Source organism: Aquarana catesbeiana, linkage group LG02 (assembly GCF_042186555.1).
Source record: "Aquarana catesbeiana isolate 2022-GZ linkage group LG02, ASM4218655v1, whole genome shotgun sequence".
NCBI lineage: Eukaryota > Metazoa > Chordata > Amphibia > Anura > Ranidae > Aquarana > Aquarana catesbeiana.
The window spans coordinates 30529703-30552444 of NC_133325.1; the positions used below are offsets into that span (position 1 = coordinate 30529703).

General features: G+C 45.8%; 1 protein-coding gene across 1 annotated transcript in view; it reads right to left on the bottom strand.

Moving 5' to 3' along the window:
* Nucleotides 1-11257: 11257 nt before the first annotated feature.
* Nucleotides 11258-22742, bottom strand: part of LOC141126758 (ecto-ADP-ribosyltransferase 5-like) — an 88879-nt gene continuing 77394 nt past the window's right edge. Inside the window, exon 6 of the mRNA XM_073612735.1 lies at nt 11258-12482. Within this exon, the coding sequence (XP_073468836.1) occupies nt 12388-12482 (95 nt within the window). The 3' untranslated portion in view covers nt 11258-12387. The remainder of the gene's footprint in view (nt 12483-22742) is intronic.

The following is a 22742-nucleotide window of genomic DNA, read 5'->3' on the forward strand; positions in this document are numbered from 1 at the left end:
CAGGGATCAGGCCTGACTCTGCGAACGCTGCAGTTATGCGTTTAGTGTTTTGTAAGTGACAGTGATCGATCGATACTGCACTTGGGTGGGCTGGGCCGAGCCGGGCGGAGGGGCAAAATGCAGGTGCTAGCAGGTATCTGGGCTGATCCCGCTAACACTGCGTTTTTGGGAACCCTAAACTGCTGGGGACGCTAGTATAGATCTGATTGGATCAGATATTGATCTGTACAGATACTATACCACTAAGGGAGGCGTATGCTGCGTGCGTGGGTGTTAGCGGTACTGGCGCTAATCTGACGCTGCCTGGGGCGACGCATATCACCGCCGGGCGATCAGGGGGCTAAATCTTTATTCGGTAATAAACGGCGGGTGCCCTGACACTATAAAAAATAAACAAACTAACCAGCGTCACCCGTAACGGTTATACAGTGATCAGTGGTGAAAGGGTTAACTAGGGGGCAATCAAGGGGTTAAAACATTTATTCGGTAGTATATGGGGGTCCCTGTCGCTATAAAACGCTGACGGCGAACCTAAATATTTACCTCACTAACTAGCGTCACCAGCGACACTAATACAGCGATCAGAAAAATGATCGCTTAGCGACACTGGTGACAGGGGGTGATCAAGGGGTTAAAACTTTATTAGGGGGGGTTAGGGGGGTATCCTAGACCTAAAGGGGGCCTAACACTCACTGCCCTAACACTGTAACTGTCACAAACTGACACCAATACAGTAATCAGAAAAAAAAAAAAAACAGCTTGGTGTCAGTTTGTGACAGGGGGGGGGGTGATTGGGGGGGGGATCGGGGGGGGATCGGGGGGGGGATCGGGGTGTTTTGTGTGCCTGGCATGTTCTACTGTGTGTGTAGTGTGTTGGTGCACTCACATTGCAGTCTTCTCTCCTCGGCCCGGAACGGAAAATGCCGAGCCGAGGAGAGATGACATCATTTCCTCTGCCTCTGTGTACAATACAGAGGCAGGGAAATGATCCCATTGGCTGGGAGCGATCGCGAGGGGGGGGCCACGAATGGATGGCCTCCCCCTCACCACCTATCGCCGTGGGAGATTTGCCGACCGCCGCAGGCACCGGGGGGGGGTCCGATCGGACCCCCCACCCGCGGGCAGGCAAGGACGTACCTGTAAGTCCTTTTGCCTGCCCGTGCCATTCTGCCGACGTATATAGTCGTGCGGCGGTCGGCAAGTGGTTAAGATGACCTTACGCCACTTTGGGCTGGGACCTAGGATGTTCCACCGAATCTCATCCCTTTACTCTAACCCCTCAGCACAAATTAGAATTAATGTGACGTTGAGTGACCCCTTTGTCTTACATAATGGAACCAGACAAGGCTGCCCCCTCTCCCCTCTCCTCTTCGCTATCACCTTAGAACCCTTCCTAGCTACAATTAGGCATAATGTTAATATCAAAGGCATACAAATAGGCAAAAGATCCCATAAATACGCGGCGTATGCGGATGACATACTATTTTTTATCCAGCAACCACGCATCTCAATTCCCAACTTAATGGCTGAATTTTCTACCTTTCAATCCATCTCTAACTTCAAAATAAATCTATCCAAATCTGAAATTTTAAACATTAATATCTCCAAGTCCGAAGCTCTTTTCCTTAAGCCCCTGTTTCCCTTTAAATGGGTATTGAAAAGCATGAAATACCTAGGTATATATTTGACTCCCAATCTCCATTCTTTATTTCGACATAATTATATCCCCTTGCTAAACAGGATCAGGGAGGATCTACGAAAATGGTCCAACTTATCACACACATGGTTGGGGAAAGTGAATATAATCAAAATGAACATACTACCCCGCATCCTTTTTCTCTTTCAAATGCTTCCAATGGGAGTACCAGTGTAGTTCTTCACTATATTACAAACACTGATTTCCAGATTTATTTGGAAGGGCGGCCATTCCAGGATATCGAGAGAGCTACTATTCCGCTCCAAATGCTCAGGCGGTCTAGCACTTCCTAATTTTAAGGCATATTATCAAGCAGTTATCTTGTCCAGGTTGGCTGATTGGAAATACGCTCTTAAATCGAAACTATGGGTACAAATTGAATATTTTTTAAGTGGAGTGGATCTCTCGGTAGCCCCCTGGATACCCCGTTCTTGTAGGAAACTAGCTCGATCTACCCCGACTCTCACTATATCCTCCTTAGATATCTGGGACGCCCTACACAAAAAATTCTCTTGGAAGTATGATTCTCCTCTATTACCTCTCCTCAATCATAAATATTTCTTACCGGGCTTATTAGATCCAGGCTTTAAATCATGGGGAACGGAAGAACCTCTTCTATTACATCATGTCCTCCGGGACAACATATTTAAACCATTACACGTGATCCTTGCTCCTAAACCCACCACATTTCTAGATAAATGGAGATATCACCAATTACAACATTTCTTAGGATCCCTTCCCAACCCGCTTAGAGGTCTGAGTGAATTAAACGCCATAGAAGAAATATTCTACCCAAAAGATCCCCCTTTACATGGAATTTCTCTATTTTACAAAGCTCTCATTGCACTTAAAAATCCCAATTTCCCACCTTTCCTGGCTAAATGGGAGTCTGACTTAGATTCCTCCCTAACAGATAATCAAAAGGATAAGATCCTCCAATTAGCCCACACTTCCTCATTGGCCTCAAAAATGTCAGAGGTCAACTATAAATTGCTTACTAGATGGCATTACACCCCAGCCAGATTACAACAAATGTTCCCCGCCAGTTCCCCATTATGCTGGAGGAACTGCGGGAACAAAACCACTCACGCACATATCTGGTGGTTTTGCCCACTCATCCGACCTTATTGGGATGTCATCCGCAATTTAATATTACAGATCTCGGAAGTCAATATACCCAATGACCCATGGACTATCCTTTTTCATTCTACCAAAACCCCCATAAGAATATATAAACGTTTGATTATCCCTCATTTACTAAACACTGCCAAAGCATTAATTCCTACTTTATGGGGTCAACCAACAATCCCTTCTATAAGAGTTTGGTTACAAATGGTTGATAAGGTACATCTTATGGAGAGCATCACCCACGACATTAGAGGTACCTCTAAAAAACATTCTCTAACCTGGGATTCTTGGATAAAATTTCAATCCACATCTGTTTATAAGGAACTAATAACGCAAACCTCTTAAATCTTTCGTCCAAGCTTAGCCAACTACACCTTAACATATCATTCCCTTTCACTGTGTAGACATGCATGCCAGCAACAACCCCCACACCCACCCCCCCCCCCCCCATACCCCCCCTCCTACCCTCTGCTTTCTTACCTTTCCTATTTTCCACTACTTCTCCTACTATGTTCTCTTTCAGCTAATTTTTCTTAATTTTATTTTTCCTGCTTTTATTTATCTCTCAGTTTCTATATACCAAAGTAAGGATTTTTTCTTTTTATATTAATTGTGTTTTGTTTCAAGTGCTCACAAAGTATAAACCCTATGTTATACTAACACTTTGTTTAGCTTCCGAGCCAATTATTTGGGGGCTAGCTTATAACTACTCATTGAAATCTGTGAGTGCTGAAACTCTTGTTGCTGTGTTTTCAAGAATGCATTTTTTTTTTAAATTGTTTATTTATTAAGTATATTCAAGTATACATAAACAGAATATTCATTCTCTTAGAAAAGACATTGATAGCAGCATATTTTCAATGAGGTAAAACATTTTTTGGTAGCTTATTATATATCAAAAAGAAATAACACTAGGTGTCAAATGATTTTCAGACAATACATACACATCATGGTAGAAATAAGAGGGTCAGTTAGTGAAATAAAGCAATGGCAGGGTTTGTGGTCCTGCTACAGTCAATCAATAAAGGAAACTGTCTTTATATCTCATTGACTCTGGACTACCTGGGGGTTCTCTATGTTGTATTCAGAGGAATCCCAGTGTCCCCATATAGCCTCGAATTTGGGAAGGGAGTCGTCAATTATGGCTGTGATACGTTCCATCCTGCGAATGTCTGTAATTACTGACAAAAATTGTGCAAAGGTAGGGGGGGTGTTAACTAACCAACATTGGGGTATAACCCGTTTGGCCGCTAATAAGATGAAGGCCATCAGTTTCCTAAGTGTCTTTGGCATCTTAGGGAGGGGCAAGCCTAGCAAGAGATGTATAGGTTGATAGGGTATAGGGAAGTTTAGAATTTTCCCCAGCAGGGCATGGATCTGTGACCAGTATGGCATTATCAAGGGACATTCCCAAAATATATGGAAGTGGGTGCCCAGAGATGAGCCACATCTCCAACATTGACCGGATGTAGTCAGTTTCTGTCTTAAAAGAAACTCCGGGGTTCTATACCAGAACATCAATATTTTATAGGATGTTTCTTTCTGAGTCACACATCTGGATGTCTTAGATGCATTTTCCCATATATTCTTCCAATCGCTTATTTGAATAGGTCTGTTTAAAATATGGGACCATTTGCGCATATATGTGTGAGTCTGTTCTGTGATAGGAGAGGCAGCATGCAGAATTTTGTATATGGTGGATATTAGATGAGATTCATGAGGGCCTCTGGAGCACACCACTTCAAATTCAGTAGGGATAGTTAGGGTCAGTTGTGGTATTTTGGTGGAGAGAAAATGTTGGATTTGTAGAAAGGAGTAAAAGAGTTTTTTTGGGATTTTATATTTAGATTGTAGATCAGTGAAAGTGAGGAGTTTACGGGTAACTGGGTTAACCAGGTGGCGTAGTTGGAAAATACCAGCTTTCGTCCATGGCAACATGGCATCATAAGAGAGACTATCAGGGATTTCCGGATTGAAGGTAATATTTGTTAAAGGAGAGCATGGGGATGAGAGTTTATATTTACCAGAGCAACTTTTCCATATTGAGAGGGTAAACAGCATCAGATTTAGGCTGATTTTACGTAACTGAGAGATGAATTTATCCGAAGATGGCCATAGCATATAGCATGGATGTGCGGGAACCGTGATGCCCATTTCTATCTCAGACCATCTGTTAGGGGCGTATCTGGATGTCCAAGAGGTTATTGTTCTTAGATGGGAGGCATAATAATATTTGATTATGTCGGGTGCCCCCAAACCTCCACCGGCTCGGGATGCAAAGAGTACCGAGCTAGCTATCCTATGAGATTTATGATTCCAAATAAAATTTAGGAAATTTCGTTGGATTATCTTTAATTGGGACATTGGAACCTTGACTGGGAGGGTCTCAAAGAGATAGAGGAGCCTAGGGAGCACCGACATTTTGAGGACATTTATCCTTCCAAGAAGGGATAAGGGGAGGTTAGTCCATGACTTTAATAATTTGTTGATTTCTGTAAACATAGGAGGAAAATTGGCCTGAAAAAGAGTGGAGTAGGAGGAGGTCAGATAAACCCCAAGATATTTCAAGGAGTGGGTGCACCAACGATATTTGAAATTTTCCTGTAAAGTTGAGAGCATATCTGTGGAAAGGTTAATAGGGAGGGCTTCAGTTTTGGTCGGGTTTATTTTAAAACCTGAAATGCTGCCAAATTGATGTAGAATTGCATGAAGAGAGGGGAGTGATATATGGGGGTGGGTCAATGTTAATAGAATGTCGTCAGCAAATAGGGACAGTTTGTATTCCTGATGTCTCAGCGCCACTCCCCCTATGTCAGGGTGAGAACGAATAGCTTCGGCCAGAGGTTCCAGGCTTAAAATAAAAAGTAAGGGGGATAGAGGGCATCCCTGACGAGTGCCATTACTTAGGGAGAATAGCGGAGAGACATGGGAAGACAACTGTACCTGGGATGTGGGCGTGGAGTAAAGCGTTCTTAAAGCGTGTATAAAGGGACCTGAAATTCCGTATCTAGTCAGAATGGCAAACATAAAAGACCAGTTTAGGTGATCAAACACCTTCTGAGCATCTAAACTGAGGACTATCGCAGGTTTCTTAATTTTAGTCAGTAGATCAATAAGATCGATAGTTCTTCTAGTGTTGTCTCCTGCGTGTCTAGTGGGAACAAAACCGACCTGGTCCCTATGTATAAGTGAGGGAAGAAGTAGGGACAGTCTGTTAGCTAAAATTTTTGTGAAAATCTTATAATCAGAGTTCAGGAGGGCAATGGGGCGATAGTTGTCTGGTAGTGATAGGTCCTTATCCGGTTTCGGAATAACTGTAATAAAGGCATGAAGGAATTGGGAGTGCGGAACTTTCCCCGACATCAGAGAGGTAAATAAACTTATCATATGGGGTATTAAAACTGGTAGGAAGCCTTTAAAATATGAATAAGGAAGCCCGTCGGGCCCTGGGGACTTGTGGGTCGGAAGCTGTTTAATAACCGCTGTAATTTCTTCAGCAGAAATGGGAGCGTTGAGCCCTGAGCGTTTCTCAGGAGAGAGTGTAGGAAGATTTAGAGTTTTGATGAAGTCATCAAACTTTTCTTGGGTGAATGTAAAATTTTGGTCTGTTGCTAGGCAGTTATAGAGTTTTTGGTAATAATCACCAAAGACTTTGGACATGTGTTGGGGGCAATATGTAGGTTCACCGTTGGGTTGTAATAGTAAATCAGGGATTGAGGCTGCGGGTCTAGGTTTTAATTTGTTGACTAGCATTCTATGGGGTCTATTAGCGAATTCGTAAAACTTTTGTTTGGACCATAGCAAGGATTTAGCAAGTGAATTCAGATCAAGAGATTTAATGCGGTTACGTAACGATACCACTGATCTAAGGCGTTCCACCGTAGGGGAGCTGACAAGGGATTCCTCTGCTTTGGATAAGTCATGTAAGAGCGATGATCTTTGAAGAGCTCGGTCCTTCTTAAGACGGGAGCTTGAGGAGATGCACTCTCCCCTGAAAAAGGCCTTATGAGCTTCCCATAGGGTGGATGCCTCAGAAACCGAACCCTCGTTAAGTTCAAAAAATTCTGTCAGTTTTTTCTGGAGATGGATATGAATATCAGGTATTTTAAGAAGGGTCTCGTTAAGACGCCAGTGGCACGACCTAAATGTAGGTTTGGTTAGAAGGAGATCAAGAGTTATGGGGGCATGATCTGACCATGTGATTGTATTTATTTCCGAATGGACTACATATGACAGTAAGGGTGCTGAGACAAAGAAGTGATCTAGTCTTGTATATAGCTTGTGTGGGGGAGAATAGAATGTAAATTGTTTGGCTGTAGGATGTTTTATCCTCCAAGTATCGAAGAGGTTGTGAGCTCTGATAAGTTTTCTAAAGGCTGTAGCCATCTTTTGAACCTGGGGAGGTGGGGTGTGTGTAAAAAGGGCAAGTCTATCTTTAGTCGGAGACATGCATAAATTGAAATCTCCCCCAATGACCATGAATGGTTGAGAGAAGGATTGCAATTTTTCAAAAAACATCTCAAGAAAACCAATCTGTCCTGTGTTAGGAGCATAAACATTGGCAAGGGTAAATGAAACATTTTCATGATCACAGCTCAGGAGAACAAAACGGCCTTGAGGGTCTAAGTATGTCGACCTGACACGGATATTAGAATTACGTTTCAATAATATGGCTACTCCAGCCCTTCCAGAAGGATCTGATGCTATATAAGCGGTAGGAAAATGCTTGGAGGCAAATTTAAAAGATCCCTCTGCTTTAAAATGTGTCTCCTGAACCATGATCACTTCTGCTCTGGATGCCTTAAACTCCTTCAACGCCAGCCAACGTTTGCGGATGGAACCTAGACCTTTGACATTACATGACAGTATACTTACAGCCATAGCTCAAGTATATGAGTAAAGCAAATATTAAATTTAGAAGATAGGGAAGGAACGTGTACCACAATGTATAGAACATAATAATAGATGTATCATAGGAAATCATATGACAGTATTGTATAATTTTTAAAACATAACTGTATTTTGAACGTGGGTTTGAAAGAAAAACCCATATGTATGAGAAAATCAATCGAAACAAGGGGTTGGGAAGTAGAAAACAGAAACATAAAGAACAATAATAATAAAAAAAAGGAGATCCAGGGTAGGACCAAAAAGGGTCTCTGGTGAAAAAAAAAGAAAAAAAAACACATACCAGTTAGGTATTAGGCCTGAGGCTTGTAGAAGCCTCAGGAAATCACGGTCTCGAGTCAAGACCATGTTAACAGGGGGTGTGTCAGCCTACAAAATTAGACTTGTGGGCCTCCGCCCGATCCGAACATTAAAGAAGAAAAAGAAAAAACATGGAACCCCCAACATGGAGGCTATGTGCTGGGTTGTAACAAACAAGTGAGCAAATAAACATGTAAGGCACTTCGGATGTGAAGGTTCGACTCTGAACACAGAGTCTCAGAACACATAGGCCAAAAAACAAAAACAAAAACAAAAACAGAAAAAAAAAGATATGACCCATGTGTAAATAGAGATCAAAGGGGTATGTCACATCACGTTTTCAAGTAGGTCCTTTAAATGGAGCCGCTCTTTGAGGTGTAATTGGTGTCTTCTTTGACTTCTGGCGTACCGGGGTCCATATTTTCCCAGGAGTGGACATCTGCTGGGAGGGCTGGATTTGTATCTGCAGGTCTTCATCTGGTATAGGAGGGAGACCTAGGTTTTTGATAAAAGTTTTGCATTCTTGTAGGTCTCGCATGGAGTGTTGTGAACCATCTTTCATGACTGACAATCGGAATGGGAAACCCCAACGATAAGGGACTTGGTATTGTTGCAGATGGGAGGTAACTGGGCGTAGAGCGCGGCGTTTAGCCAAGGTGATGGGCGATAGATCGTTGAAAATTTGTAGTTTTGCGCCTTTGAATTCGACCTTCGATCTATTTCGGGTAGCAATGGTCAGGGCCTCCTTGCTCTCATAAAAGTGGAAACGAGCGATTATGTCCCTGGGATTAGCACCCTGAGGAGGTTTAGGAGCCAGTGATCTGTGTGCTCTATCCAGGCGCCATTCTATGTCAGGAATATGAGGTACCAGCTTGACAAACAGAGCAAGGAGATATGGTCGAATTTCTTTATCTGAAATGGATTCCGGGACTCCACGGAAGCGTAAGTTCTGACGGCGTTCTCGATTTTCGAGGTCTTCTTGTTGTGTTTGTAGTAGCGAGACTGCATTTTTCAGGCCTGCGTTTTCCTCTTCTAGGACATGGACATATTGAACCATGTCGTCGAATTTGGTTTCCAGATGATCCGTACGTTCACCAAGTTGATCTATTTCACCCCTAAGCTCATGGGCTAACTTATTTACTTCTTTGGTGATATTTTGGGTGATGTTGTGAAGCAGAGCCTGTAACTTGGTATCTAAAACGTCCACTGTTACGGGTAGTAATGTTGCGGGGGAGACAGGTGGCTGTGTATGTTGTGAAGAGTCCCCCATAAAGAAAGAGGGATCAACTAATGGGAAATTGTCCGTTTGGTTCATAGCTGTCTCCGGGGTATTTGAGGCCGGGGAGTGGGGTCTCCGTAGGTATTTCTCCATTGAGTGGGTTCGCCGAAGTGCGGCCTGTGAGACTTGTTTTGAGTATACGGTGCGTTGATCTCCAATTTTACCCATGCACTAGTTGAGAGGTAACTATGGGGTTCCTTGAAAAGTTAGTGTGTCTCCCGGGTCTTGAAAATAATAGCGTTGCGGGACGGGAGGTTCGGATCTGTAGGCGGAGGTTAAGGCTTAGAATTCAGACGTCTTCCATTTTTGCAAGCTGCGTGTGCGTTTTACAGGGAACAGTTGTAAGGATGATTTCTTAGGTAACTGTTACAGGGCATAATGTTCCCAGTAGTGAGTAACGATAAGGATGTATAAAGAGATTAATTATGATGAGTGGGTACAGCTTAGAGGAACAGAAGCAGCTGGGTGTATTTGGGAGTCCCAAGATGGCCGCCGGCCTCCGTGTGTAGGCCAAAGCCGTGGTCTTTCTTGTGGGGACAATTAGTGCTTAATGTCCGGGGTGTTTGGCTGTGGGATGGTAAGTGTGGGTGATTCTACTGCTCACTGTGTCTCTGGGTTATGATGATTAAGCACAGTTTGGATGAATAGAAGCAGCTGGGTGCATCCCGGAGTCCCAAGATGGCCGCCGACCTCCGTGTGTAGGCCGAAGCCGCGGTCTTTCCTATGGGCCGGCCGGCCGGCTGTGTGATTGCCGCCTCGTCTGGGCCTCGTCTGGGCTAAAGGGCTCCTGGGGAGGTACACAGCTAATGGAACAGTTGGCGGTTGTTGTCAGGGGCGCTTGGTATTGGGATGGGAGGTGTGGATGTTCTCACTACTCACTGAGTCCTTCAGGGAGCTGGCGTGGTCTGATCAGTAGGCCGCAGGCTGTAGATGGACGTCAGGCCGCGGTATTTCAGGGCTCACGGTCGGGGATCTCCAGGCAGCACCGCTCTGCCCCAGGTCCATCCAGCAGCCGCTGAAGATGTCCCGCTGGCCGGTGGAGGTAAGATGTTTGCTGTGTAGAAGCGTGGGGGCCGAGAGGCCTCAAGATGGCGTCGGGCCTTGAGCCCAGGAAGCAGAGAGCCAGACCGGGGTGCACACAGTCGGATAGATTCCGAAATGGAGGATAATTTTTAGCTGTGCTTGCAGCAGGGATTGTAGTGGGCAGTATGCCGTTCTTTTGGAAGTTCTCCTGGGTAAGAGAAAGGTAGGATGGCAATAGATTGCTTGCTGGCTGAGCAGAGCTCAATACAAGCACGTCTTCCTTGCTCAGTGTCCGGACACGCCCCCCTTCAAGAATGCATTTATTCTGAGACATATGTATATCTTTGTCATACTTTACTTTAATAAAAATATATTAAACAAAAAAAAAAAAAAAAATGAAGAAAGAAGTTTGTGAGAACTCTGTGTAAATATAAGCAGCAAAACAACTTCATTCTAGCATTATAAAGAAGAAAAGAATGCACTGTATTAAAAGATCACAGAATTAGCAGCGTGAGGAATGTGCTAGCTTCAATACGAAGGCTAGTTTTAACAGATCGAGCGCTTCCGTCTTGTACTTGCTTCAGAGCATGCGTCATTTTTTGGTCAGTCGGACTAGCACACAGACGAACGGTTTGCACGCTAGAATCTCGAGTCTCGGACAGATTTGAAACATGTTTTATTTCTAGGTCCGTTGGACTTTTGGGAAAAAAAGTCCACTGGAGCCCACACACGATCGAATTGCCTGACGAAGTCCGGTCCGCCGGACCAAGTCTGCCGGAAAGTCTGCTCGTGTGTACGCGGCATAACGCTATATAGCCCAAATCCAGTCAAAATTTGTATTTATTTATTTATTTGGTAGTGTGTGATAAGTTCAAACCTCTGCTGGTGGTTTTATTGCTGAACACATCTAGGAATGATGACCACACCATAATATTCAAGTCCAGGTACAAGTTTATTCCAAAGATAGATTTACAAAGTCAGTGCCTTTTGGGGGCTGTAGCTCTGCCCCTTCATCAAGGCTAGGATGCTACACAAAAAAAAATGGATAACGGAAAAAAAAAAAAAATCTTACACACATTATTACAATACACGATTATAAAAATTAAGGAACAAAATCAAATACCAGTAGGGTCATATTAGCAATAAAAAGATATTACATTGGAAATATTGATGGTAAAAATGGAAATCATTATGTTAATAATCATATCCAATGACAATTAAACAGATCGCAAAACAATAATAAGGTTAGTAATGAGGATAGAGTATGAAATTTATGTTAGTGACAATATTATTGGCCATTAATGTAAAATAATAATGTTAACAGTTATAATGTATGAAATAATGAATAATAAGCATACAATAATAATACATTTAATGTTTTAAATGTAATTAAATGTGATTTTTTATTGAGTTAATAATGTATGAAATGGAAAGTATAAAATCACATTTCTAATAATATAATATAGACTATGGATGAATATAAATGAGAAGTAAAAACTTTGTATGCTGGTCATGATCAAAAGTAATTAAGATTAAATAATACAAAATAACATGACCGTATAAGAGAAGTGTGTGTGGGAGGCAGAAGTCACAGGGACAGGAAGACGTACAATCCACAATCTAATAACAAAGGGGTTGATTTAGTAAACCCGGAGAGTGCAAAATCTGGTGCAGCTCTGCAATCCAATCAGCTTGTTCAATTAAGCTTTGACAAAAAAAAAAAAAAACTGGAAGCTGATTGGTTTCTATGCAGAGCTGCACCAGATTTTGCACTTTCCAGTTTTTGTAAATCAATACCAAAGTGTTTTATTTTTTTCCTCTTGTATTTGTCTGATTGATTCCTATCCCTCTGATCCCCTGTTGCCAGAGTAGTAAGTGTGGGAAAAAATCAACAAAAACCCAACAGAAGTCATAACCCTTCCCAGCTCCATACAAAACCAGAACTAAGGTTTTGGATGGAGTTTCACAATGGCACCATATCAGCATATTTATCAAGATGGGATGATGATAGTGGAGTTCACACAGTGCTGAGATACATTAGCATGAGGTGACCTCAGAAAAATATGTCAAACTTTAGATAAAGTATAATAGTCAATCCGGTAATGATGAGGGGAGTCCTGGGCCCAGAATACAGAAATCCTGCCGAACCTGAAGATGAGATATGATAATACCTGAGATCAATATTCCACCTGTTTATTTAGTTAAAGTTATATATATATATATATATATATATATATATATATATATATATATATATATATATATATATATATATATATATATATATATATATATATATATATATATATATATATATATATATATATATATATATATATATATATATATAAACATAATAATAAAATAATTTATAATTACCTGCCTGTTTATATTCATGTTTATTAATATAATGGTGTTAATTTAGTTAAACACTATTATTATAAAAATACTCTTATATAGCTCTGACATATACCGCAGTGCTGTACAGAGAACACTGAGCCAGTAACATCGGTCTCTGTGCCAAAGGAGCTTACACTCTAATGTCCCCCCACAGTCACACATGTAGCAAATTCCTTTAGTCTAATGAGAACCTCCAGAGCCAGGGGCAGCTGACATTCTTCTGTAGAGTGGGTTGCAAGGCATGGTGGGTGTAATGCAAGATAGATTCATGGGCACCAGACACTTCTTTAATGCAAAGATATTTATTTTCTCTTAAACATAACTGTGGGAGAGAGGGTTTAGGGCCAGGAGACCCTTAGGTAGTTGCATTGCTAATTAGCCGACTCCGAGACTTCTATAGGTAGACAGCCATGCAGGGAAAGGCATCCAGCTAGACACCACATCTGCATGTATAGGAGCGCTGTCTCCTATGGCAACAGTCTTAGAACAGTTCTTAACACAAGTTTGTAACAAACTCCTTTACTCCTCCTACAATCACTTCTTGCAGATTCTCAGCCCACTGAGCTCCCAGTATCTCTCACTAGACCTGCTGATTCACTACCACTGGATCTCCTGAGCTCCTCCAAACTTCACTCACAGTATCTTCCTCAAGCGTCACCCCTGCTTCTCTGCTGGGTCCCTAAGTTGGTACTCACAAATACTTCTCAAGCTTCACCCCACTGGCCTGCCCTGGCTTGGTACACAAGGCTGATCTGCAAGCGTCACCTCTACTGGCTGGGTTCCTGGATTAAAGCGGAGTTCCACCCAAAAGTGGAACTTCTGCTCGTTGTACTCCCCCCCTCCGGTGCCACATTTGGCACCTTTCTGGGGGTACAGGATACCTGTATTTCACAGGTATCGTGTGCCCACTTCTGGGAGCCTCAGCCACAGTAATTTGTGTCACCGCTGGGGCTCCCTCCTCCTCCTTCCCCGGCTGCCAGGCTAGTCGGAGAGAGGACCAGAGCCTTGCGCATGCGCAGTAGGGTTCCCGGCATGAAGCTGTAAGGCTACACTGCCGGGTTCCCCTACTTGCAATGGAGGTGGGTTTACCCGACATCGCTGGACTCCAGGACAGGTAAATGTCCAATTATTAAAAGTCAGCAGCTGAAGTATGTGCAGCTGCTGGCTTTTAATTTTTGCAGCGGTGGGCGGACCTACGCTTTAACACGCGCTGAAGTTTCCCAATTCTTCACCGTCCCCGGTTGGTGAGAATACTGCTCCGGTACTTGCTTCAGCAACTCACTGTGGTCCCTGGTAATAAGGTGGATGGTCCCTTAGTGGTGACAGCTTTCCCTCTACCTCCGACCACGACAGGTTCTCCGGCCAACAGAACCATCACTTCTGGTTGGACTGCAAGCCGCAATCCCAACCCTGCGCTGCTCTCTTGCTTCTGAATAGGCCCTCAGACCAGGGGGGTATCCAGAGTCTAGTCTCGGTAGGGGCACTGCCAGAAAATACCTGTACGGAATTTCGTGCAATGGCCAGCGAAAGCGTGCACACTGATTAGCCAGAGGGGGAGCCAATCAGCGGGTCCGGCAGAAGCAATGTCTGCCGGTCACCCGCCATCACTCCCCACAGAGATAGAACAGCGATCTGCCGATGTAAACAAGGCAGACCGCCATCCTGCCACCAGGAACACGGATCACTCTGTTCATCTAGTGAATCCATCCCTCATACAGTCAGAAAGCACCCCCTAGGGACACACTTAACCCTTTGATCGCCCCTGATGTTTACCCCTTCCCAGCCAGTGTCATTAGTAGAAAGAGTGCATATTTGTAGCACTGATCACTATAATGATGTCACTGGTCCCCAAAAAAGTGTCAAAAGTGTCAGTTAGGTGTCTGATCCGTCTGCCACAATGTCCCGCTAAAAATCGTTGATCGCTTTCATTACTAGTAAAAAATTAATAAATGAATAAAAATGGCGTAAATCTATCTCCTATTTTGTAGTCTTAATAACTTTTGTGCAAACCAATCAATATACACTGATTGGGATTTTTTTTACCAAAAATATGTAGAAGAATACATATTGCCATAAATTGATGAAGACATATTTTTATAGCAAAAAGTAAAAAAATAATGTTTTTTTTTCAAAATTGTCTGTCTTTTTTTGTTTATAGCGCAAAAAATTAAAATGGCAGAGGTGATCAAATACCACAAAAAGAAAGCTCTATTTGTTGGGAAAAAAAACATCAATTTTACTTGGGTACAGCGTTGCACGACCGCACAATTGTCTGTCAGTTAAAGTTATGCATTGCTGTATCGCAAAAAAAAAGGGGGGGGGTAAAACTTTCCAGAGTCAAAGTGGTTAAGATTGAACAAGACTAAAAGGGCAGCATTTTTTCATAAATAATGGCATACATATATTTTGCAATTTTACACATTCATCAATTTTTGTACTCACTTTTATTAAAATACTTTGGTTCTCTGGTGGGGGGAGGGGCTCCCATGGAGATGAGCGAGATCCAGGATTGCACTGTCTGTAGGCAACATTACATGACAGTGACACACAGCCACTGCATCATCCTGTGTTCACGCCGTGCTGCAGTGTGGAGCAGATGGAGGGAGGAGGTGGGTGGAGCCAACACTCTCACTAGGCACGGAGAAGGAAGAAGGCTGAATGCTGGGGTTCTCCTTCTCCTCAGCAGCGGCTCCAACGTGACTGACTTCACTGGTTGCTAGAGGCCAGGCAGCACAGGCACTAGCAACCAGTTCAGCGAACACTAGAGGCCAAGCCTGCGGCATGGCTCCACCCACCTCCTCCCTCCATCTTCTCCAGGATCCAGTGTGGCATGAACACAACAACAGGGTCTCTCTCTTGGCGTCGCTGATGATACTGATGTGAGAGAGAGAGAGACTCGGGACTGGAGTCACTCAGCAATTTTTTTTTTTTTTTTTTTTGGGGGGGGGGCAGTTGCCCCCCCCCCGGATCCACCCCTGCCCCAGACAGCCTAGCAGCCATATGTCCCCGGGATAGGCCCAAACCCTGGCCTAGCAGCCTGGGCAGCTCAACACACATCCGCCCAGACAGCCATCCAGGTGGCACAGACCCATGATCACCTGACTTTACCCAAATAAATAGGTTCTCCCAGCTGGCCAAAGGATTTAAGAAAACCCCTGCCCATTGGCTGGGGTTTGACTTTGACTTTGCCTTGTCTTATCTAATGTCGCCAGGTACCTGACCACCTAGCGACAGAAGAGAGAAGTGCAGCAATTCCAGACTTAGGGTGAAATCAATTGATCCCTGACAATTAGCCAATTGTCCTGCAGGCTTCTCCCCCAACCACCATGCAGCGGGTGGGGGGGGGAGATGAAGGTGGAAGAGACACTGAGTCCTACACCATGTGCTCAACCTGCAATGGATCCTGAGCTTGTCCCTTTGCAAGGGTAGTCCTTACCAGTCTTTCATGATAGAGTGATGAACAGACTTTGCCACATTACTAAGGAGGAACAGAAACTTGCTGTCATGAAAGAAGATTTCAGGAAAAATAAATCCCTACACAGTAAGTCTGGAAGCAGTAAGAGGGAAGTCTCCAAGCTGAAGTCTCTGGAGGAGGCATTTAAAAAGCAGGAGAAGTTGGTCGCCTCTCTGAAGCAAAGCAGTGGTGTGTTCAAGGAGAGGTATGAGAATGAGGAGAGATTCCAAAAGATGGAGAGTGCCTGTGCCAGTACCAGCCAGAGGGTGGATACCACAGCAACGGTGACAGTATGGGTGGGGGGTAAGGAAGTGGCTTCACGTGGTGGCCCCAGTAATACCCCTGTCTCAGGATCTGTTGCACCTGAGTCAGTATCTACCCCCCTCCCTCCCCTGTAACATCATTAAATGTAACTTATGTGATAAGGTTGGTCATCCTTATAGCCAGTGCCCTGAGGCTTTGCACAATAAGCCAGAGTTAGTGGAGGAATTCTTCCATCTGGATAGAGAAGAGTGTGGGTTGGCAGAGGTTGTACCAGGGGATCCTAGTGTCTCTGTCCCATCAGAATCTGTGTCTGTGAGGCCACCTGTGGTGTCAGTGTCCCCCCAGTCTGTGGTTCCCCAGTCAGTGTCAGAAAGTGTGGTTATCAAGTCTGTGTCTACATCTATTGTTTCTCCTAGGACAGTGAAGGCAGTGGAGGGTGCTAGACCAGCGTGTATGGTGGTGCCAACCCCTCCTCCTCTGCGTGGCAGAAGTGCAGCTGGAGGTCAGCACACACTGAGGGGTCGAGTGAGTGATGGATTGGATGATGGTGGCAGGTGAGGAAAGGGTTGAAGGCGAGGAAATTGTTGAATGCACCCGTGTAGCGCTGCTGCCGAAGCACTTTGCAGGTGCTTCGGCAGTGGTGCCCATTCATTTCAATGGGCAGGAGCGGTGTATACATCGCTCCTCCACTGCCCCAAAGATGCTGTTTGCAGGACTTTTTTTAATGTCCTACCAATGCAGCGCCCCAGTATGAAAGCACTTAGGCTTTCACATTGGGGTGGCAGGGGAGGCGTTTTTCAGGTGCTTTACAGGTGCTATTTTTAGCCCTTTAGCACCTGAAAAACGCCTCCAGTGTGAAAGGGGTCTTAAAGTTAGCAGCTACAAAAAGTGCTGACTTTTAATAAAAAGACACTCGGGGGGGCGTGACTGGAAGTAGAATGGAACAGAGGTGTTACTGGAGAATTCCGCCGTTCCTTCCACAATCCACCGCCATCCAACAGGAAGAAAGTTTGGGTGAGCCTACAAACTCTCCCCATCTGTTGCTGGGTCCCTGCCACACTAATCCCAGGGTAAATTGTGGAGTCTGACCGGGCCGATTAAGTCTCTTCCCAGATCGCGGCTGGCTCCACACAGTGGAGACCCGCCGCCATCTTGAGGCCTGTAAGGCCTCCGACATCCCCGGGCTTGAGTTCGGCAATCGGCGGTGCGGGAGGAAGCTAACTCACTCATACCAGAGCAGACTATTCTCGGGAGGGGTCGGGTCTGGGCTGTGTGGGGAATAGGGTGACCACATTTCCAAACTGCCATTCAGGGACAAACCCCCCCCCCCGGACCCGCGCCCCCCAAAAAAATCAACGGGGCAGCGCTGCTATACTGCCGGCAAAATGCCCCTGCGGCGGCATTTTGCAGGCTGATTTAACCCCTTTTCGGTCGCTAGTGGGCGGTTAAAAAATAGCGCTGCTTTACCGCTGATGCCCGTGGCGGCACAGTGTGAAAGGGGTCTAATACCAAGGTGGTCACCCTATTTGGGTGAAAAAAAAAAGAAAAAAAAAAGGAAATTTTATTGTTACGAACATACAGTATCAGATTCTAGAAGGAACATTGTTAAAAGCAACACATGATTCATTGCAAGCATGCATGTTCTCATAGTTTTAGTGAGTGAGTAGTGTACAAACGTGGAAGTTTGGTTGGCGGCTCGGGTCGCAGCCCTCATGGGCAGGAGGAGGCTCAGGAGGAGAGAAGTTAGGCTGCTGGCCTGGCAATGAGCTGCAGGCAGCGGGAGTAGTTGGCCCCTGGACTGGCACTGGGCACAGGCTGCCGTGGTGGATCCTGGCTTACCAGCAGTGCCAGTGGGATGGACAGGGGGACCGTGGGATGGACAGGGGGACAGTGAGATGGACAGGGGGACAGTGAGATGGACAGGGGGACAGTGAGATGGACAGGGGGACAGTGGGACCGTGGGATGGACAGGGGGACAGGGGGACCGTGGGATGGACAGGGGGACAGTGAGATGGACAGGGGGACAATGGGATGGACAGGGGACAGTGAGATGGACAGGGGGACCGTGGGATGGACAGGGGGACCGTGGGATGGACAGGGGGACCGTGAGATGGACAGGGGGACAGTGAGATGGACAGGGGGACAGTGGGACCGTGAGATGGACAGGGGGACAGTGGGATGGACAGGGGGACCGTGGGATGGACAGGGGGACAGTGGGATGGACAGAGGGACAGTGGAATGGACAGGGGGACAGTGGGATGGACAGGGGGACAGTGGGATGGACAGAGGGACAGTGGGATGGACAGGGGGACAGTGGGATGGACAGGGGGACAGTGGAATGGACAGAGGGACAGTGGGATGGACAGGGGGACAGTAATGGACTGTATATACCTCTCTCCTGCTGTCCTGTTCTGTAAGCTGTGGGTTGCACTTGCTCCCTGTACACTGGCTGCTCCTTCTGCTGGGCTCCTGCAAGAGCGCTGCATTGACAGGGGCAACAGGGTCAGGGCGGCCGCTGCTTTGCTCTGCATGCAGAGGGAGGGAATGAGGGAGCCGGAATTAGGGGGCGGAGCTGAGATGGACCGAGGAGCGTGCTGGACACGGAGGCGCGCTGCTCAGCGCAGGGCAGCACTGGGTAAGCCTCGCTCAGCCGACATCACTGGTTGCTAGATGCGATGCGGGGCGGCCCTAGCAACCAGTTAGTTCGGCTGAGCGATGCAATGTTTATCAGGGTGGCGGGCTAACGGTATGTTTTTATTTTCATTCCGGGACACTGTATTGTCCCGGAATGAAGGTGCCCGGGACACAAATATGCATTAAGGGACAATCCCGGGCAATCCGGGACACGTGGGCACCCTAGTGGGGAACCCGAATCTTGAGGCCTGTGAGGCCTCCTGCACCCTACTCTCCTGACTGCCGTGACCTGCGAGGTGAGCAGTCGCTCCAGCCCCACCCATCCGCCGCTGTACCTCCAGTACAAGAAGACAGCCAGCACACCGCTAGGGGCCAAAATCACGGCATTTCCCAGCATCCGCGGCCGCCCGGAAGACAGGCCGTGGCTCCGGCTTAGCCTCGGAAGTGGCGGCCATTTTGCTACACCTGGCTGCGGAATATACACTTAATCCTGGTCCCCCAGGCCAACCTGGACATCCCACAGCTATCACATTACCGCTCACAACCCGTACCCTCCACGGATTCTTTCCCTCAACGGCCTGCAGGAAGAGTACCAGCTCAGGCTTAGTCTACGGCGGCCATCTTACTCCACCCAGAACAGTACCAACACTGAATTCTGGCTCCCCAGACTAACCTGGACATTACTCTTCCTCTATATAGCCTCCTGAGCTCATCCACCTGCTAACAGCTGCCTGTATCATTCACTGGCACTCCCCCACAGCAACCTATAGGAAGAATATCAGCCCAGTGTACAGCGGCCATCTTGGTACACCCTGTGCGCTTCTTCTGCATCCTCTACAACTGGTAAGCCACCCCTGGAGGTCAGAACACTTTGGCCGGCTGGGCCATGACCCCCCCCCAGTAATGGACAGATAATTTTCTTAAATTGGGCGCATGTGCGGCTTCTAGAAATGACAGACGAGTGAGGGCTCCGCCCTCCGCCGCCTTCACGGAACTCCCGCTTAATGATTTGAAGCTCTGCTAGCCTCGGGAGTTACCTCCTCAGACTCCTGAAATGGGTGCGCACCCCATGGGCACGATTGGAGACCAAAGACAGACCTACGCTGCAACACTTCAGCATCGGGCCCCCCCCACCATGGACCGCTACGTACATAGGTCCTCATCCGCAACCTTGAGTAGCCAGAATGTAGCGCCGGACCCTCCAGAATGCTCCAAGCCTGTGACAGGTATTCTAATTGATACTGTTCCTACACATGTACAGGGGTCACCTCCCCCATTGACGGCTGACATACTTGATGCCAAGCTACAATCGTTACTCCAGGCCATTACACATAACATTGCCCAAGAGGTGAGTAAACTTGTCAAAGAACTGAGGGGAGAAAAAGGCCAATTGGGAGAACGCACGCACACCCTAGAATCTAAATTTGACAAGCTTTTACAGTATGTTCAAGTCCTTGAGGAGGACAATGCCACCATGAAACACTCAATCATACAGCTCCAAGCACAACAGGAGGACCTCGAAAATAGGGAACGCAGACAGAACTTGTGAATCAGAGGTATTCCTGAAGCAGTGGAAGACAGAGACCTCCGTTCCTATCTTTTAAACTTGTTTAAGGTGGTGGCCCCCAACATTCCTGACATTGACTGGTGCCTGGACAGAGCCCACAGATCCCTTGCCCCTAAACCCCCGAATGGAGCCAACCCAAGGGATGTGATTGTCAGATTTCACTACTACGACAGTAAAGAGGCACTCACTAACGCCACCTGCAACCAATCTAGGCTAGACTTTAAAGGATCCAAGATCCAGATCTTTAGTGATCTCTCGCCTATCACCCTAGCCAGGCAAAGAAATCTATGCCCGCTGACACTTCATCTTCAGACCCACAAGGTCATGTATCGTTGGGGGTTCCCATTTCGCCTCTCTGCATCTCGTGAAGGCATACAGTACTCTCTACGTTACCTCCATGAAAGTGACAACTTCCTACGTAACTTAGGCCTGCCACCTCTCCCTGATGAAGATCCTGTACCACTTCCTGCTACTCCTAAACCATCGACAGCTCCAAGCCGCATCTGGACCCCGGCGCGGCAGAAGCCATCTAAATCCAAATTTACACCTCAGAGGCGTCCTTCTTCCAGATTCCCGACCTGAAGATTTGTACACTTGGCTGCAGCCTTGATTACCAATTCTATATGGTTCTTTGATGTTTCTGTCTAGCCCATCTCTTTCGGAGTGGGCTTGTTTGCCCCCTTGCCCATGGGGTGTATTGCCTGTTGTTTTTATGGCACCCTGATCCAAGAATTTGTTTGTTCCCACAGTTTTTAGTTTGTGGTCCAGGCCTTGATGCATCGGAAGGTGAAGGGGGACCGACCCCTCTATTTTTGGCAGCCGTCATGCTCCCCTTCCCAGTCCCAGGCTTAGACCTGGGTTTCCTGGAGGCGCTTGGCCTCCCAGGCTTCTTTTTGAATACAGCACAGTTTTTCTTTTTTCTCTTATTTTTTTTTCTTAGTTTTTTTTCTCCACTTTTCATTTTTGTTTTTGTTTTTTATTTTCCTCAGGTCCTTTTTTCCTGACCTGCGGCTGCTACATTTTCTAGACTGGTTACTTTGCAGTTACAATGCTAGTGTTATACTAACTGTTGTAAGTATATATTATATATATTTTACTTATTATATGACCTTTGCACCGTGGAATCTATCATTTAATGTATGTTGTGCAGCTTATCTTATGCTTATCCACCAGGTTGAAAGGTTATGGTGTTAAAGTTCTTAACTTGTAATGTGAAAGGTTTAAACTCTATTCAAAAGAGATGATTGGCTTTGAAAGAGTTTAAAGCTTCCAGGGCTAATGTAATTTTGGTCCAGGAGACTCACTTCCAGTAAGGGGGATCCCTTAAATTTGCTAGTAAACACTTCCCGATATCCTTCATGGCCTCTGACCCATCTGGGAGAGCAGATGTAGCGATTTTAATTAGACACTCCTGCCCTTTAAGAGTTACATCCTCTCACCTGGACCCCCAGGGCAGATTTGTTATCCTGGACTGTTCTTTTCTCACTTAATCCCTCACTATAGTTAATGTCTATGCTCCTCTGGTCAGGTCCAGTTCCTCACCAACATGTTTGATACACTAGACTCATTTTCACAACCCTTTCTGGTAATAGGCAGAGATTTCAATATGAACATGTCACCCAGTAAAGACAGGCACGTATTATTCCCTTCCACAACTTCATCTACTTCTGACCGCCTCTCCAAATCTTTCCGCAAACTCATTAGAGTCAAAAATCTCCTGGACATTTGGAGGGTTAAATACCCCACACACAGACAATACACCTTCTATTCACACCCCCACAAACTTTACTCTAGATTGGACCATTTCTTCATCTCTTCACCCCTTTTGACATCCATGGTCTCCTTTAAAATTAACCCTATAACCTGGTCAGATCACTTCCCTGTGCACCTAGATATTTCCCTTTCCTCCTCCTCTCCCAGAACTTGTCATTGGCGCCTTAATGAGATCTTCCTTCGTATCCCTGAAACTAGAGACCTTTTGTCCAGCGGCTTGGTTGAATACTGTACTTCCAGCTTAATGAGAATATGGTCTTGGGGCCCTCCACCCTGTGGGAAGGCCATAAAGCAGTCTTCTGGGGACATTGCATTG